At 41.1% G+C, this 17,828-nt stretch overlaps 1 protein-coding gene across 1 annotated transcript in view; it reads left to right on the forward strand.

Moving 5' to 3' along the window:
• FOXO1 (forkhead box O1) overlaps positions 1-15,054 on the forward strand; it is a 65,281-nt gene extending 50,227 nt beyond the window's left edge. The window contains exons 2-3 of the mRNA XM_057367434.1: positions 6,602-7,958; positions 8,340-15,054. Coding sequence (XP_057223417.1) covers positions 6,602-7,945 — 1,344 coding nt within the window. The 3' untranslated portion in view covers positions 7,946-7,958; positions 8,340-15,054. The remainder of the gene's footprint in view (positions 1-6,601; positions 7,959-8,339) is intronic.
• Positions 15,055-17,828: the final 2,774 nt, after the last annotated feature.

Raw genomic sequence — 17,828 nt, forward strand, 5'->3', positions numbered from 1 at the left:
TTCATAGAAATAAATTTAGTTATAAAACATAGTATTGGCACTGATAGAAAAATGCATCCAAGTAGTCTACTTAGAATGAGCAAGAGGCTATAAGGGATGGCAATTGGGAATTACTCAAATAAATRTCAGTAGTGTTGCCAGCACTGACATTTAATTATGTATAACCAAGTCTTAAACAGCAACATCTGAAGCTGGGTGTGCATTTTCTGTTGCTACATGTTACCATTTTCCAGGGGAGAAGACTCCAGTGGTTGAGAAATCCTCTCCAGTCCCTGGTGGGATCAGGATGTAACCTGGAGGATAGCCAAACACCTTCCATGTTCAAGGTTTTTAGTCTTTGACAGCTGTGAGAAGAAAGCATAGGATAGTATAAATCTGTGAGCTTGAGTGCAGAATGTATAGGACTTGGATTAATGCCACTGACGTGTGGCTGCAGGAAGCCCCTCTAAGTTCAGGAGACATGTATAGCAACCATACAGCAATAACATGCACTCCATCCTGTTCTTGTACATTCATACATGGAAAAAGGGATGCATTGCTGAAATCTTACCACATGAAACATTTTATGAAAGTGCCTCCATGTTTGGAGGTGGTGTTTCATGGATGCTGGTCTGGGAAAGACTCTCACTATGTCACCATGTGTCATGGAAGGCACAGAAAAACAGTTCAAGGCCCCTCTAGGAAAAGAGAAGTATTTCTTCAGTTTTTTTCCAGCTGATACTTCTTAACTGTTTAACAGTGCAGGAGAAAAAATGAAGATAAACAAAAGCACCTCCCCAGGAACAAAGGACCCAAAAAAGCATGACCTGTTTGGGAGGAAATCCTGCCCTTCCACCTTCATGCAGCTGCAGGTGGCAGATTTCCAGCATCTTCTAAATATGACTCTTTGACCTGAGACTAAGTGACAAGGCTTTCTGTCCATACTCATACTGGACAACAGAGAAGGTTTCTGAGCTGTAAAAAAAGAATGCCGTAACTGAGTGACAAAATTACGTGTTTCATGAGCATTTGAGGCCTGTGACACTGCAGCCAGATGTGTGGTTGTGTTGGTGAGCACTGTAATGTCCGGAACCCTTTTGAGAGAGAAATGTGTGCTATCTGTAGACCAAGTGCTTTTGAGTGTCTGACACTAGCTGTGAGGCAAATCCAAGCTCCATGTGCAGCATTGGCATCTGAACTGTATTTCATAGTTATTAGATAAGACAAATAGGATTGCCTTACACCAGACTGTTGTACCAAAGGAAATTCTGGTAGGTTTGGAGTTACCAGTGTTTTCTTTCCTCCTTGGCCTCTTCATCCAGCCCCTGCAAACTTGGCAGCATGGTTGGAAACCACAGCAAAGCTGGTGCAGGCAGTGTAACTATTGCAGGCAGACCTGCCTGTTGTGCCAGGCATKACCTAACTTAGCCTTGGATAGTGCAACATAGTGCCACTTGCCATGGATATAGTCCCTGCTGCTGCTGTCTGGCCGTTAATACTGAATGAGCCCAAGCAAACGTGCTGGAGAACTTCCTGGTCTTTGCACACTCTCCAKGAGTGTTAATAACTTATTTTTTGAGTGGTGCTTGCCACTGAGGTTTCCAAGAGGCAGATGATGTGAATGTCTTGACCACCTGTAGAGTCACTATACGAAGATCTAGAGATAGGCCAAATACTTTCTCTAACAGCATATGGAAATCCTGAGGTCTTCACTTCTCTGCTGCCACAAGGAGATTGTGCTCATTCAGAATGCTCCTGTAGGATCTCAGTAACAGGACATGCTAACACAGCTGGCTCATGAGCCAGCCACCACTGATCACAGCAGATATCTCCCAACAGTGATGATGTTAGCTGGATTACCTTCTACCAGTCCTCAACCCTGACTTTTTTTTCCTGAGCATGCTCCTATTATGAGTTAAAACTAATAAATAAGCAGCTTCCCTTCTTCTGCAAAAGCAGTCTTGAATATTTTATTCCCTGAAAGTTTCTTTCCAGCTTCCAAATCTGTTTCAGATGCTGTTTGAAGAGATCTGAGAACTACAGTCAATACATTGGGCCTTAATCTGTGCTCACAGTCATTTCAGTTGATGGTACAAGCTGGCTGGCAACATGTGTAGATCATGCCCTGGGATGAGGTGTAGAAAGCAGTGGATTCCTGGGAATTCCAGTCTTTGGACTGAAAAGTTAGTGGGCAGTCATTACACTGTTAATTTTAATGGAAATCCTAGAGCTCTGTGTGCTATGAAAGCAGTGTTACTCCTGTGGCCTCCCAGTATGTAATGACAGCATTTGCTTCCAGAGGCCAGCTCCTGCCTTTGTTCTGGCTGCTTGTGAATCTCCCTGAGATGCCATGTCATGCTTTCAGCAATATGCACCTTGCTAGCAAATCCACTTGTTTTTGTAAAGTGTACTGACTGTCCCCTCCATTCCTCACTCTCCCTTTTGGTGGCTGTCAGGGCACTGTAGTGGGATGAGTGCTGCCTGTGCCCATGGGTGAGAACATGGGGGCAGGAGAGACCATGAACACTTGTAGGTTCACAAATCTGAGGTCTTTCAGCTCCCCGCATACTCACAGATCCACAGTTAGGTCCTGCTTGGAGAGGTTTTCACTGGGGTTAAAGAGAAGCTCTACTTCCCTCTCCTTTTCGTGCTCCAAGGGCTGGGGTGGAAGAAAGACGGCCAGTGTCAGTATCACTGTATGGTCTCGCTTCAGTGAGTACAATGTTGTCAGGTTTAATAGAGCAACTGAGTTTTCAGGTGTTTAGTAAAACAGCAAAACAATTTACTAAAAAAATAAATACCTCAATTTCAGTTGTGATAGAGATATATTTTTTTCAGTAATTAGTCAAAGTAAATTTAAGTTGAAATGTTTTGGTATTAATATATTGAGTTTAAATGCATTATTACATATCGATAGAGCTGTTAGAAATGTCAGAAATGCAGCTGAATTATATAAATGTGTAGATTCAAAGGAATAATTTTCTTGGCTTCATGCGTTTTATTAGCTGGGCTGTGCTCTTCCCATTGCACATAGCTGATAGTGGTTTTACATATTTTGAGTCTTAAATCAGAAAGCAGCAATAAGCGTATCCACAGTTCCTGGTCTGAATGCTGAAGTAAATTTTCTTTATCTCAGAGGCAAACACTCAATCCCAGGAAGCACTCTGCAGATGGCAGCAGCCCTGCTGCCGTCCTGACCCATACTTTGATAAAATTCCAGCACAGTTGTGATCTGTGTGGATCTGGCATGGACAGCTGCTGTGCAGAGACCCACCTCAAAATGCAGACACTTGTTTCTGGAGTCATTCAGGCCAGATTTAGGGAGGCTTTGCATCAAAGTCCAGGTGAAACCTATGGCTGAAGGCATCTCCACAGTGTGCTGGGGCTGATGGTGCCGCCACGCACCCCAGCCACTGACAGCTGCGCCATTCCTCGGTCTGCCAGGATCTGTTGCTGAAACTATACTTTTTTATCAGGTCGTGTTTGCATCTGGCAAGGATTTGTAGACACAACATCATTAACAGCAGTGCGTATTTTCACAAGATTTACCTCTTCAACACTTTTTCCAAGTTAGTAAATCATAGCTTCTTTAATGTCCTGCTGGCTGCATGAAAAACAGGAATTTATGTAACAAGCTCTGGGCTGCAAACCTTTTCCTGTTAGGAAAATTTTTTTTTCATTGCTGGCAGAGTTAGGAGACAGCTCTGTTACTCAAAGAGCAACCTCAAATGTCCTCAGTACAATAATATCAGATTATAACATTTTTGATGACTAAGGAATAGCAGCGATTTCTTAAATATTTAACGCTTGTGTAGCAGAGAAGAGGGAGCTGAGCCTCAATAGGGTGTTTTCCCTGACCAATGTTTTGTGTGTTTGATATGCCTATTTTGATAGTAAACAGTGATCCTGAGCCAACCGGCTATGTTTACACAATACAGTAAAAAAATGAACTGGCACAGGAGGTTTTTTAATCAACAGCTGTGCAGAGCAACTTTCTTGTGACATTTCTAGAGCTGGACTTGTGTCAGCCACAGATTCGGCTGTGGCCCCTGAGGGAAAACAACAGGCTGCACCAGGCTGGCCTCACGAGGCTTCTCGACCAGCCCCTGGGGCTGTGGGCAAGTCCAGGGATGGATTTCCAGGCTTACCTTCCCCATGTGTTAGCTGCACCTGGCACAAATAAAATTCCAAGACCTTCCCTAACACCCTGTTGCTAGATTAAAGAAGATACTTGGATTGTAGGGTTACCTGCCGTGAAGGGATAGTCCTACTCTACAGTTTCTAGGAGAGTGGTTTCCTTTTGAAATTGAATAAGGAAACACTCAAATCATAGATTCGTCAATAGACTCATAGAATGGTTTGGGTTGAAAGGCACCTCAAAGATCATCTAGTTCCAACCCCACCTTCCACTAGATCAGGTGGCTCCAAGCCCCATCCAGCCTGGCCTTGAATAGTGCCAGGGATGGGGAATTGTTGCTGGTTTAACTGGGATAATTTGTAAAAATGGTTTTTTGGAGAGGAGGCTGGAAGGGCTTCTGAGTTTAGGCACATGGTTTAACTCATTGCTGTGCTGGTTGAATAGCCAGTGCCTTGAGGCCATGCTCTGCCATCACCTGCTATCAGGGACTGTCTTGTGCTCCTGTTTGGGGTGAAGCTGCACTTCTGGGGGCATAGTCTCAAGTCAGTAGCGCCTGTAAGATATTGCATGACTGTAACCCCTCCTTGCTGCACTCATCTACTTAAGGTCTCCTCTTTGATCCCTGAATAACCACTTCTGTTGAGTTCTGCAGGTGGCCAGTCCTGCTTTGTCTGGTTGGCTTTCTGTGGTCAAAAACATGTCAAAGCTCTTGCAGGGCATTTGAGCTTGTTGTCTCTGGTTTAAGCCATGAGATTACTGTTTTCTCCTGGCGTGCCTGCTTACAGTCTTTGCTCCTTTTCTTCTGTCAGTCAGATGTATAGGGAATGGGGAAAGATGTGCTTCTTCGAGAAAGCAGATGCTGAGAGCTGAAGGTGAACGAGGACTTTTCTGAAGGTGCTGCTGTCACAGGCAACACTCTGGGCTGGGAAATGCAGCAAAAGCAGCCAGAGACCAGAGCAGTGGCTGTGTCCTTTGTCCTCTGTTTTACCCCACAAGTCACACTTCATCCTCAGGTTTGGTATTGTAGTCAGTGGTGGGTGTCAGGTTGAGAGAAGATAGGTAGAAGTTAAAAGATAGGAAGGCAGAAATAAAGAGCAGGGTTTGTAGGTCTGGCAGCCATTTAGTGTTTTGAAATAATTGGTCTGCTGGCATTTGGGTGAAGATCAGCCTTACTCTAATGCTTTCTAGAAAGAATTTTTCATTTTGGCTCCCCCAAAAGTTTCTATAGACAAGTTGCTATAAATTTCTGTGAATGGAAGGCAGGCAGTGAATTACTGATTTCTTAACCACTGAGGTCTAACTTCTGGTTTACACATTTATTCCGTGTGTTGTTTTGTGGTTCCCTCCTCCTTGTTCTGCATGAATTGCCGTCCTAGCACCGACCATGGTACTCTCCCACCCTTCTACCAATGTTGGTGGCTGCCTGTTTCAACAGTCTGTGAACTTGTGGCCTTTTGTTAGCAATTGTGTCAAGATACAGGAAAATTTTTCTGTTGGTACGTTTTTTACATGTGTTCAGCAGAAAATTATATGAGGAAAAATAGGTTTATCTAGAGCTTGGTAATGCAAATGTTAGTCTCTTGTTAACAGGTCAGCCTGTGGTCTTCCATTTCGGAATTTTTTTTTCTTTGTCTGTATTTAAGAACAAAACATGAAACATTACTCCTGGCTGAGGAGATAACAAAAAGCTCCGGTACCTCTGGTCAGTCTTGGCACAAGGTGTCTGGTGCCTTCAGGTATTTGAAGAGCCAGTTTTGCATATTAAAATGTTGATTTTCAAAGGGAAAGATGGTTTTAAGACTGAGGGTTTCATTACAATTTTGTCTATGCTGTTTACATTCCTTTATCTTCTGTGATTTCTTAGGCAATTTATGGTGTTTATTTATAGAAGTTAATCCTCAACTAGTTTTCTGTATGTATTTTCTCATATAATATAAGTGGTAGAAAGCTCACTAATGCTCAGTGGCAATAGCGACAGTTTGTGTGTTGCATGTCCATATAGTTTAGGGATGTGCAGGATGAGAATCCATTATAAGAACCATAGAAAAGGATTGAGCATTCCTGAACTTTGCATAAAATAATAATTAAAAAAAAGTCCATAAATACAGTCAGGTTCACTCATTGAAGTGAAGCTGATAATGAGATCTTTAGTCATCTTCTTGATCTTCTGGTTTGTTTTGTCTCCTGTATGTGGAATTTTTATTTTAGAAGAACAGTTCCAGCAGTTTTTAATTTAACCTTTTATAATGTCATATGTTATTGAGGCAGATGACAGACAAATTGACATGGTGATTCTTTTCAAGTTTGTTTCAGCCAGGTCAGAGTGGTGAGCTGATAAAAGATGTTTCCAGGCTGGCATGTTTTCTGATTTAGTGATTACCTCTGTTTTCTAACAAAATGAGGGTATGCTTACAAAAGCAGGTATTAGTATGCCATAAAAGATGCATGTCTTCTCTGTTTCTTACATGCTATTCTGTTTTTCAGAATTCAATCCGTCACAACCTGTCTCTGCACAGCAAGTTCATCAGAGTGCAGAATGAGGGAACAGGGAAGAGTTCCTGGTGGATGCTCAATCCTGAAGGAGGGAAGAGTGGCAAGTCTCCTAGGAGGCGAGCAGCGTCCATGGATAACAACAGCAAGTTTGCCAAAAGCAGAGGCAGAGCTGCCAAGAAAAAAGCAGCCCTTCAGTCTGGTCAAGAGGGAACCGGGGACAGCCCTGGATCACAGTTCTCAAAGTGGCCTGCAAGTCCCAGCTCTCACAGTAATGACGACTTTGATAACTGGAGTACATTTCGACCTCGAACGAGCTCTAATGCTAGCACAATTAGCGGAAGACTTTCTCCTATTTTGCCAGAGCAAGATGATCTTGGAGATGGAGATGTGCACTCCATGGTATACCCGTCATCAGCTACCAAAATGACTTCTACTCTACCGAGCCTTTCAGAGATGAGTAATTCTGAGAACATGGAAAACCTTCTGGATAATCTCAATCTCCTGTCACCTAATACATCAATGACTGTGTCAACCCAGTCTTCATCTGGCACCCTGATGCAGCAAACACCAGGTTACTCATTCGCATCCTCGACCACAAGTATAGGTTCACCAAATCCTGACTACAGGAAATTCACTTACGCTCAAGCTAGCATGAATTCTTTGTCCCAGATTCCTATGCAGACTCTCCAAGACAGTAAATCAAGCTATGGATCGATGAGCCAATATAACTGTCCTGCAGGACTTCTGAAGGAGTTACTGACTTCCGATTCTCCACCGCACAATGATATCTTGGCATCAGTGGACACTGGCGTTTCCCAGGCTGGTGGCAGGGCACTGGGCCAAAGTGTGCTGATGGTCGCCAACTCGGTGATGCCRAATTATGGCAGCCAGCCACCCCACAACAAAATGATGAACCCTAACGCCCGCCCTCACCAGGGACATAACCAGCCAGCGCCTGCAGTCAATGGCCGTGCCTTGTCACACACAGTGAACACCATGTCACACACATCAGGGCTAAACCGCCTGTCCACAGTGAAGACTTCGTTACAAGTGCCTATGAGTCACCCAATGCAGATAAATGCCATGAATCCATATGCACCTGTTAACAGTTGCAATGGCTACGGGAGGGTGGGAATTGTTTCCCTCCACCAGGAGAAGCTTCCCAGTGACTTAGATGACATGTTAATTGAACGGTTGGACTGTGACATGGAGTCGATTATCCGTAATGATCTTATGGATGGAGAAACATTAGATTTTAACTTTGACAGTGTATTGCCTAACCAAAGTTTTCAGCACAGCGTAAAGACAACCACACACAGTTGGGTGTCAGGCTAGGATGTAGTAGGAGGTAAGCTGTGCTTTTTATAATAAATCTGCAAAACAGCTAAAGGGAAAAGAAAGAAATGTCAGAATGCTTAAAAGCTGGGAGTTCTTCTGTGTTGGCACGTGAACTCCCTTGGTAACAGTCAGTCACTTTCCAGTCCTTTCTTAGTTTGAGAATCAGGTTTGCGCTGGTGCATTAGGACTGTTATGTACTGACTTCTCTTCATTTGGAGCACTAATGTTTTGTCATTGATGTTTTAAACAAAAAACTTGCTGGTAACTAGCCAATAATGATTTTTTTTTCCCATTTAAGGTATCTGAAAGCTAGCTTGAGCATATTTTAATAGATTTATTCATTTGTTGTGAATGTTAATTTGTTCTTTTTGTTGTTTTTCTTTCTCCCTAGGCTATGGTTAAATTCTCCAGACTTGTCTGACAGCAGGAACTGAGAAAAGCAGTACAGAGATGTCCTTCACCTTTCTTTTTAATTTTCTTGACAAAGCTGTGCACATGCACTAACTTTTTGGGTTTTTTTTTTTCTTTTTCTTCCTTTCATCAGAGTTGGCAGCAGAGAGAGTATTTTCCTGTACAGGATGTTTGCCCAAGGTTTGCAGGTTATGTGCTGCTGTAGATAAGAACTGTGCCATTGGAAATTTCATTACTCTGAAGTGCCAAATTCACTACACCATATAATCACAGCAAAGACTCTTACTTACATCATGTTGTGCTTTCGGTTTTGTACAGTATGACCTGTAGAAGAAGAATTGTTTTTTAAGACTTGTCTGTTTTGGTCCAAGGAAAGTTTATAAACTTTTGTAAGAATACTGTGATGATCTCATGCCCTAAGTAAGTTTAAGCTTCGTTGATGTTACCTGTATTTGGATGAATTGAGATAACTGTGGACTTGCCTTGCAGCAGTACGAACTGCATTATTTTCCTTAAAATTGCCACACATTTCATATGGGAATAGAATAGCCTGTTAAATATGATCCTACTAAATTCACTGACTATTCAAAGCAAACAGTAGGTTAAATGCCATTTGATAAGTTACCTGCATTCATGTAAATTTATGCAAGAATATATCTGGATTTTACTGTCAGATTAATCACTTTGTTGTTGGGCTTAAGATAATTTTTGGAATACTTTCCAAGCTATTTTTCTTATAATTAAAATCTACTTTTGTTACATAGGCAACTTTAAAAAAAATCTGAGATCTGGCAGCATTCATAACCTCTTAATTTTGTACAGTATTTTAACTGGATTAAGTACATGTTTTTATAAATTTCCCTAGCACTTGGGGGTGCTAATAAAGGAAAAGCTTAATAAGGATCTTGAATACAAAACATTTCTGTCCCTTTTTTTTGTTGTGTGATGTATAAATATAGACAACTTTATGTTTAGAAATATTTAATCAGTTTTATATATGCATTTTTAGAAATGTCATCTGCTTCTATTATCATTTTAACTCTGACTACCACAAAGTGTTAAGTATTCATTGTTAAGATGCTTGTAAAATGCTTCACATTTATATTTATTTTATGGAGGTCTCATAATGTTTGTGCGCTCAGGAGCAGGAACTTTTGTGGAAAATTTGTAATTGTAGTAAAATTAATGGCAAAATTGTCATTTGTCTTAATCAGCAGTAGTTTTAGGGATCATCAGTGTTACTGTTGTAAAGCAGTAGATTTGAAGAGGCAAAAATGCTACTTTTGAAGTGTGAGAGTAAAACTTATTTGACCTTATTGCAGCACAAAACATTACTTTTTTTCAGTAAGAAAGATAAAGTAAGTGGCAAAGTTATACAAATGTATGAGGTTTAGGGTAAGGGAGAGCAATAATAACAGAGATCTTGTTTCTGTGGAAAAGCCTGCTCTTGCTGGAGTAGGCACCCTGACAGCTACCTAAGCATTTTCAGGAGTGGCTCTTGGAATAAATGATTTCTGATTTTTTTTTGCAATTGCATGATGCAGTTTTCATGGATATGTGAGTAACAGGCCTGACCTGTCTTTTGACTAGTTGCTACACAACATTTGTGTTACAGAAATCCTTGTGGCTTTTTTTATGCAGTGACAGAATAAACAGCTTTTTTTGCTAGGGCTGACTGTCATGAAGGAGGGGGGAAAACAAATATTTTTACACTGATTTTTCTTTTGTCTAAATAGCTCACAACTGGAAAATGTACTAATTGAAACTCATCTTCCCTGTGGTGATAGCGTATGGTGGAAAAGAAAATGGGATGTGCCAAGTAAATGAAGTTTAGTAACAAGCCATATATTTAATGATCCTGTTATGACTTTCCTATGGCTCTTCTATGTATTTATTGATGTGCTAGCATTTAGCTCCCTGTTGGGCTTAAATCACTACTAATTACAGCTGGTCCTACTTTTTTAGATAGGCTATTACAGTTGTCAGGCAGTTCCAGAGGCTGATGTGCTACAGAATCTTCCCCAGTGTGAAATTGGTCTTTGGACTTGTTTTGAGCAAAATCAAATATTTAAAGTGCCAAAGCCTCAATGAAGCCACCTGCTTTTACAGGCAAATATCTCTAAAAGCATCTTCACCATCACGTGCATAGTCTGAAATGTGATAGTAAATCTTGGCAGTGGAGCAAGTGAAGGGCTCATATAGGGATTTCTGAAGATCTTTCTGTTTGCTGCATGTGCAGAAATGATTGCTCCCAAATAGGCATGGATATACATTGGCCAAAGTAGTCACAAAATCCACCTCTGCATGCAAAGAAAGTAGTGCTCAGCGCTATACTCTATGGGGATGCAGCTGAACATGCTGCGTTTAACAATACACCTCCTGTTTATTGTTTACTGCTACTGTATAATTTCCTGTAAACAGATATTTTTTTCATTGCCTTTTATAACTACAAATAACATAAATGTAGCCTTTCCTAATTACAACAGTCTGTAGAAAGCCCTTTTAATTATTATGAGAAAACAGTTGTAGATAATCAGAGATTTGGGCTGCATGGTCAACTTGGCATTTTTGGGGGTTTGGAGATTTTTTTTTTTTTTTTTTTTTTGTTTTTTTTTTTTTTTTTTTTTTTTTTGTGGTGCCATTCTAATATTTTGCAGTTGTAATTCTGGAATACTGTGAAGTTTGGTGAAGGAGCATGTTGTCTGCCTTGAAAACAAACATTATGTGACCTCTAGTTATAAATCCTTTTTCAGTAAAAGTACCAAGTTTCTGGAGTAACTTAGTTTGTCAGAATTGTAAATGATTGGTTTGTGAAGTGTGCAGATGATCTTACCTATGCAGCCTTGTTTATGACTTTTCTCTGGTTTGTACTGTTATTAAAAGTTTATTGTATTATAGAGCTGTTCAGATATTTTAAATATAAAGATGTATTGTTTCCATGATATAGCTTTATGATATATGTTTAGGTAGTAGATGCATTAATTGGAAAGCTCTGCTTTGATAAACTGACAGTTTGCCTACACTTACAAGCAAAAATCATATTGCTTATTATTGGCTTAAGTCAACAGAGCATCCCTGAGAAGTTAAAATTGGACCAATTATAAAACAGTATAAAATTTGCACTTGTTAAACCACTGGATGTATGTTAGTACTTTTTTATTTTTTTACTGATTTGAAATTCCTATTTTCATTATGAAATTGCTAGGATTCTTAATTTATGACTGATTTTAAGTAAGGTATTCTCATTATTATTATTATTATTTTGGTAATCATAATGTAAGATGCAGCATGGTTTATACAAGCAAAAAGCAAATTATTCGACATGAAAACTGGCCTGTTTTTTGAAGGTGTTCCACAAACCAGCAATAGCTGAGAGACTGGCATGTACATACTGCTAGTTCTATTTGCGAGTGATGTGACAGCTCTTCAACGCTTCACTGCTCTGACTTAGTCACATTGCAGAATTAAAATTCATATGTGGATATTTTCAGAAAAAGTGCCTGATGTACTTCTACAGACACATGAGAACAATCCCTGACAGTTTGTTGTATAAAGCCATAAATGTATATAAATTATGTTTAAAAGGTTTTGTGTCCTTTCTTGTATACAGAGAATGAGATTTGTACCAGGATTCTACTTGTGATTAGTAATCCTTCTGCTGAGATGTTGTCGTAATCACTTTTCTCACCGTGTAATCTTTTTAATGATGGTGATCCCATTTGGACAATCCTGATGGCATTAGCAATTTTATACAGAAAAATACCTCATGGTACCAAGTCTTGCCTGGCGAGATGATAACATATTAATGAGCAAACACTAACTGCAGAATAGTTAACAAATTTTCCATTACTTGTTATAAAGGAATTTTTCTCTCTTGGCGTTGCTTCTGGATTTGGAGCTGTAGCAGGTACAGGAACCTAATAGGGCTGTGCTACCAGTGTTTTATCACAACCTAGTGTGCTAAAAGTAACTTGTTTACAAGTCTTTGAGACTAAACGCAAGCAGAATCCATGCCTGACTCCCAGGGCTCACCAGACATCTTTGTGTAGAGATGTGTTGTTACTGGAAGCTGCACGAAGCAGCATCAGACCGTGTTGCCAGTGCTTCAACAAGCATAGTTCAGAAAAAATGACAAAAAAGTCCTGAAATCGTTTCAGAATGGGTATTTGTAAGTATAATCTCTTAATAAAATTGCTATGACATGAGATGGTAATTAGTGTATCAGAATATTATGTAATACATTGTTAAAAAATAATAAAAAAGGGGATGTTAACATCCATCAAACCACAGGAAAGAATTAGTCTTTTAGTCCAAATTACATGTTAGAACTTAATGCTATTAAATGTGGGAGAGAGCCAGCCCAAGCCCTCTTGGCCCTCTTTTCCCTGGTTTTGCCTCTGCTCCTCCTAAAATATGTACCTTTCTTTGGATTAAGGTTTTTCCTTGCTGAACATTTGCCAGCCTGCCTGGTGCCACTCCTTTCACAGCCATGCTTTATGCTGTGGCAGTGGGAGCGCTGGTGGTGTGAGTAGGGAGAGCAGGAATGTCTGATTTATTTTTTAAATTTTTTTTTAAAACTTAGATTGTGTTTCAAAACAGAGCTGGAAGAAAGGATGAGAAGCTGCCAAAACAGACAGCCAATAACACCCACGCCACAGTTGTCTTGTGAGGCCCAGATCCCTGCTTGCCTGCAGGTGGGGAGGGAAAGGGGTGGCAGAGAGCAGGCTCTAAATGAATTACTGAGAAAAAAAAACCCAGTTTGATCTTAAAGTGAGCATAGGTAGACCAAAAGAACATGAAAGAACTCATTGCATATAAAAATAGAAATATTTAAAGATAGCTAAAAAATAATTTCTGCTTGTACTTTGCAGTTCTATCTTTATTTTAGCTTTGCCCATTTTTCTTTGGTGTGCATTTTGGGAGGGTTCTTGCATGTAAGGGAAACTGAGGATATCTTCCCTGACATTTTCAAAAGCCTGACTTCTGGAATGAGAGGGTTGTAAGATCCAAAGATACTCTATTTGGGTGTTCACTAAGCTGTTTTTGGAAAGGATGCACATCTAATTGGTACGTGACTAGTTTCTGCTGTCAGGAGAGATAGTGAAAGCTTGTTTCTTGGGAAGGGACTGGCTAGCAATTTATGCCAATCTGGCAGTAAGGGATTTGAATCTGCTGATCAAGCAGGGAAACCTCAAAGCATCCTTGTGCTCTGAGTCAGTTCTACATCATTGTAATAAACATGTTTTTGTGCAGAAACATCAGCTACTATGTCACCTCAGTTGATAATCCAATTAAAACTGCAAAGGACATTTAGGTCTTTTTTGTGCAGCTGATGTTCAAAGATGGGATTTGCGATGATCCTTGGAAGGAATAACTTACAGTCATCAGTGCCTGTGGTCATGCCCACTGCTGGAATTGCATCCAAATCCCTGTTCATTACCTGATGATGTTTTGCTTGGGGTAATGTTCTGGCATGTGCCAAAATGATAGCTAAAATGAGAAGGCAGAGACAGCGCCCCATCTTATTTTATGTTCTTCTACTTGCTGTTGGACCCTGGGGCGTACAGAAATTTTGCATGTATTTTTTGCAAGTAAACTTCTTGTGGGGGTGTTTATCACTGAGATGATGGGAAAAGGGATGAGGACTTTGTACAGTACAACTGGAGGAGCATTGCAGGAAGCTTCTCGTGGATGTAATAGGGCTTTGAAGGGAAGAACCAGACAAAGAGCTCGTTCATAACTTGGAGCCTCAACATTTTACATCCTTCCTGTCTGCTCATCTACAGTTGCTCATGCCATCCTTAAATTAAGGGGCTTTTCCAAGCAAGATGAGTTGAGTGTTGGCCTCTTCTCCTAAGTAAGAAGAAAAAAGAGGAAGTGGCCTTAAGTTGCCCCAGGGGAGGTTTAGTTTGGATATTAGGAAAAATTTCTTCACCATAAGGTTGTCAAGGATTGGAACAAGCTGTCCAGAGAAATGGTTGAGTCACCTTCCCTGGAGGTATTTAAAAACCATGTAGATGAATCACTTAGGGACATGGTTTAGCAGTGGGTTTGGCAGTGCTAAGTTAATGGTTGGGCTTTATGGTCTTAAAGCTCTTTTCCAACCTAAATGATTCTATGGTTGTGTTTCTTTCTCAGTACCCTAGAGTGACACTACCTGAGCAGGCAGCAGCCCAGATCTTGCATAAGAGCCTTGCTGCGTTTCCAGGGAACTGTGTTTGGCAGGAATGTCTAAATTGTTTCTGAAATAATCGACTTCAGTCAAGTTTGCCGAGTTCATGGAAAAAAAAAAAAAAGCCCATTATAAAAGTGTATATGCATAGGAAAGGGGGGAAGAGATGAGAAATTCAGGGATGATGAAGCACATTAAGTTGTTGCTTTAAGGGCCAAAGAACACTGGATTTCTCTGGAAAAAGGGCTAATGTTGCAATTAAAGAGCTTACTGTTTGTTGGATTTTGAAGTTGTGTCCAATAGAAGCCACAGAGAGCACAAAATCCTGACCTGAATGGTTGTTCAGTTTTTTTGACCAGGTGAAAATAAGTGGTGAGCTGTGAAACCCTGTGAGTACTGAAGTTTCACTTCAGGAGTCCAAATAAGTTACCACTTCCTGCTCCTCCCTTTCTTCCTCCTTCACCCCACTGATCCACAGCAGCTGAGAGGAGTGTTCCTGTTTGGTTTTTTTTTTAGTATCTTTTCACCCTTCTCACAGAAGCCGGACTAGGCAAGACTATGTCCTTTCATCCCCCACAGCGATGGCTGAACTGTGCTAAGGAATTTCTTTTCCCCCTCCTTCCTCAGCCCATAAAACAGAGCTCTCTGTTTAACACCCAAACGACCCCCAAAGCCAAAGTTCATTCCCTGTGTGGATGGCTCCAATAAGCCTCTGAGGGGACAAGTTTTGTTGGCCTGTGGGTCTCCTTCTAAGGGGCTTCTAAATTGAAAATAACCTGGAGATCACAGGGGAGGCTCTAGAAAGGGGGCTTGTCAGCTGTTCCCCCACTGGCCCTCCCCACCCAGTCTCAGTGTCCTTTAACCCTCTCGTTGAGCCTTGCTGATCTGCAAGGCAGGGCTTTCACAAGAGGACTTCGTGAGTCCGGTTTCCACCTCGTGTTCTGCCATGGGCAAACTCTTCTGGTATAAGCACATCCGTCTGGAAGCTTATTTTCAGCATAAAATAAGAAGTACAGCCCTCTTTCCTACTGACCCATTGTGCAGCTGGCTGTCTCCATTTCCGTGGTCCTAGTGCGGTAGGTACAGAAAAGCAAGAGTCTGCTGGTGAGAAGAATGCCAGGCAGATGGGGCTGGTAGTGAGTAATTATATTGGATATGCTGGACTCCAGCTTCTGGGGGACCTATTGCTTCAATAGGTCCAGATAAAAACATCATGCTGGTCTTTTTCAAGAGGTTTCAGCATATTTTGTGACTAGCTGATAAACCTGCGGATATGATTTAAGTGTTGATAAATGTGGGAGAGTGCACAGGGAGAAGGGGAAAGTGAGTCTACCACATATGGATTCATAATGAACTGTGGATGAGGTGTTATCACCATGAGAAGGATCTTAGGGTCATTGAAAGGATTTCTGCCAAGTTGAAGCTCACAATTACCTGTGGACAAAAAAACCCACAGGACAACCAATAGTAGGACTGGCCAAGTCTGTAGCAGAGACTAAATAGCAGAAAGGATAAGTGAGGGTGGGTATGGATGAGTGAGATGATAGTGGTTTGTAGAATTGGCTGCTTGGGAGAAGGTGAATAGGAAGTGATTAATCAGTATTTCTTGTTACACAATTGGAGGCACCCAATGAAATGATCAGGCAGCAGGTTTTAAAAAAGAAGTACTTCTTGACGTAGTACATAATTAAAATTTGGAAGTCATTGCCATGGGATGTGGTGGAGGCCAAAAGTATAAATGGATCCAAAAAAAGATTATACAGATTAATAGAAGATACGTCCATCAGTGGCTATCAGATACAATGGTCTGGATGTGGCCTCTAGCTCAGGAAGTCTCTAAATGGCCAGTTGCTGGAAGCTCAGAGCATGTACCAGGGAAGGGATTACTCAGTCTGTGGCCTGCCCTTACACTGGTTTCTCCTGTGCGTCTGCTGGTGGCCACTATCAGTGACTTACTGTTGCAAGTGGACCTTTTGATCTGACCTTACTAGGGTTGTCCTCAGAGTCTTGATTGTGTTGGGAATAAGTACAGCCAGAAGCAGCTGCCTGGCACTGTTCTGTGAGGCCGTAACAAACATCTGTGTATCCCTTTCTAATTCTCTGTCAGTGGTCATGGACATTGTGTTGGATGTCTTATTTGGTACCTCTCCCTGGAAAGCATCAGCTGAGATTATACTTGCACCGTAATAAGCTGTGATGTTACAAATGCCAAATATGTGGTTAGAATTTTTAAGCTTTTGGGGCAGAAAGAAAAGCACAGAAATTTGTCAGAGGAAGACAGAGCAGGGAGAAACAAAATCTGTGTCCAAGCAGCTCTTCCCTAGCAGCTCTATGGAGGCTGTGCTAAGGGCAGGGACAAGACAGTGTGTTAGAAATCCATCCTCCCTCCCACATCCATGACTAAAGTGATACCTTGTTTTTTGCTTTTTTGGCTGTTAAGGGGTTAAAGTAATTCATGTGGGCATTTGAAAGCCTTTCAAAGATACTTGACAGTGATGCTGGGCAGTGAGCCTAGCAGTACTGGTCTAGACACAGTGGTGTGTCACTGGCAGGAGCTTCTCCAGTGCTCATAGCCGAGGCCAGGCAGAAGAGACAAGTGTGTGAAATGTACAGTTTTACTGCTTTTTAAAGATCTTAATGATGCAGAGTGGAATCCCAGTGGAGGACAGAACAGCATTTTCTTGCCAGATCCATAGTTTGAGCTCTTGCCTTCGGATGTTAGCAGAACGACACCAGGCGTGTTAACCCATGGTAAGTGATTAAGAAATGCTGACCTAAAGACAAAGGAAAGGTAAGCCTTACCCTGCCTGGAGCTAAAGCAGCCCATTACAAGACTTCATGTGAAGAGACACTGAGTAGACATCGCAACTGAGTCTTGAATGCCAGCAGCTATAAATGCTGTGTGAGAGTGAATTTATGCTGTAGCTCACCAGTCAACATGCAGGAAATCACAGACTTCACTCAAGCGTTGAAAATATAATGCTAATGGACTACCATATGCATTGCAAACGTAGCTTTCTTTCCTTAGATCTGTGTCCAAAGCTGCTTCCTCTGTGAAGCTTTGAAATGTGAAGTCTGATCAATGCTGACTGTTCTCAAAACATTCAAAAAGAATTTTTAAGAAAGCTGTCACCTCTGTATGTTGCTTTTCAAGACTTGAGTGGTTATTTTCTCTGAATTTTCACTTTTAAAAGAAAAGGGAGATACCTAAACCTCCATTAATGCAAACTGTAAGGTGTTTAATTTAATGTTTGGTACCTCAGCTGACTGAAATATGGACTTTTTAATGTCTTTCAA

This window comes from Malurus melanocephalus, unplaced genomic scaffold (genome assembly GCF_030028575.1).
Source record: "Malurus melanocephalus ecotype Western Australia unplaced genomic scaffold, MMel_1.1 scaffold_78, whole genome shotgun sequence".
Lineage (NCBI taxonomy): Eukaryota > Metazoa > Chordata > Aves > Passeriformes > Maluridae > Malurus > Malurus melanocephalus.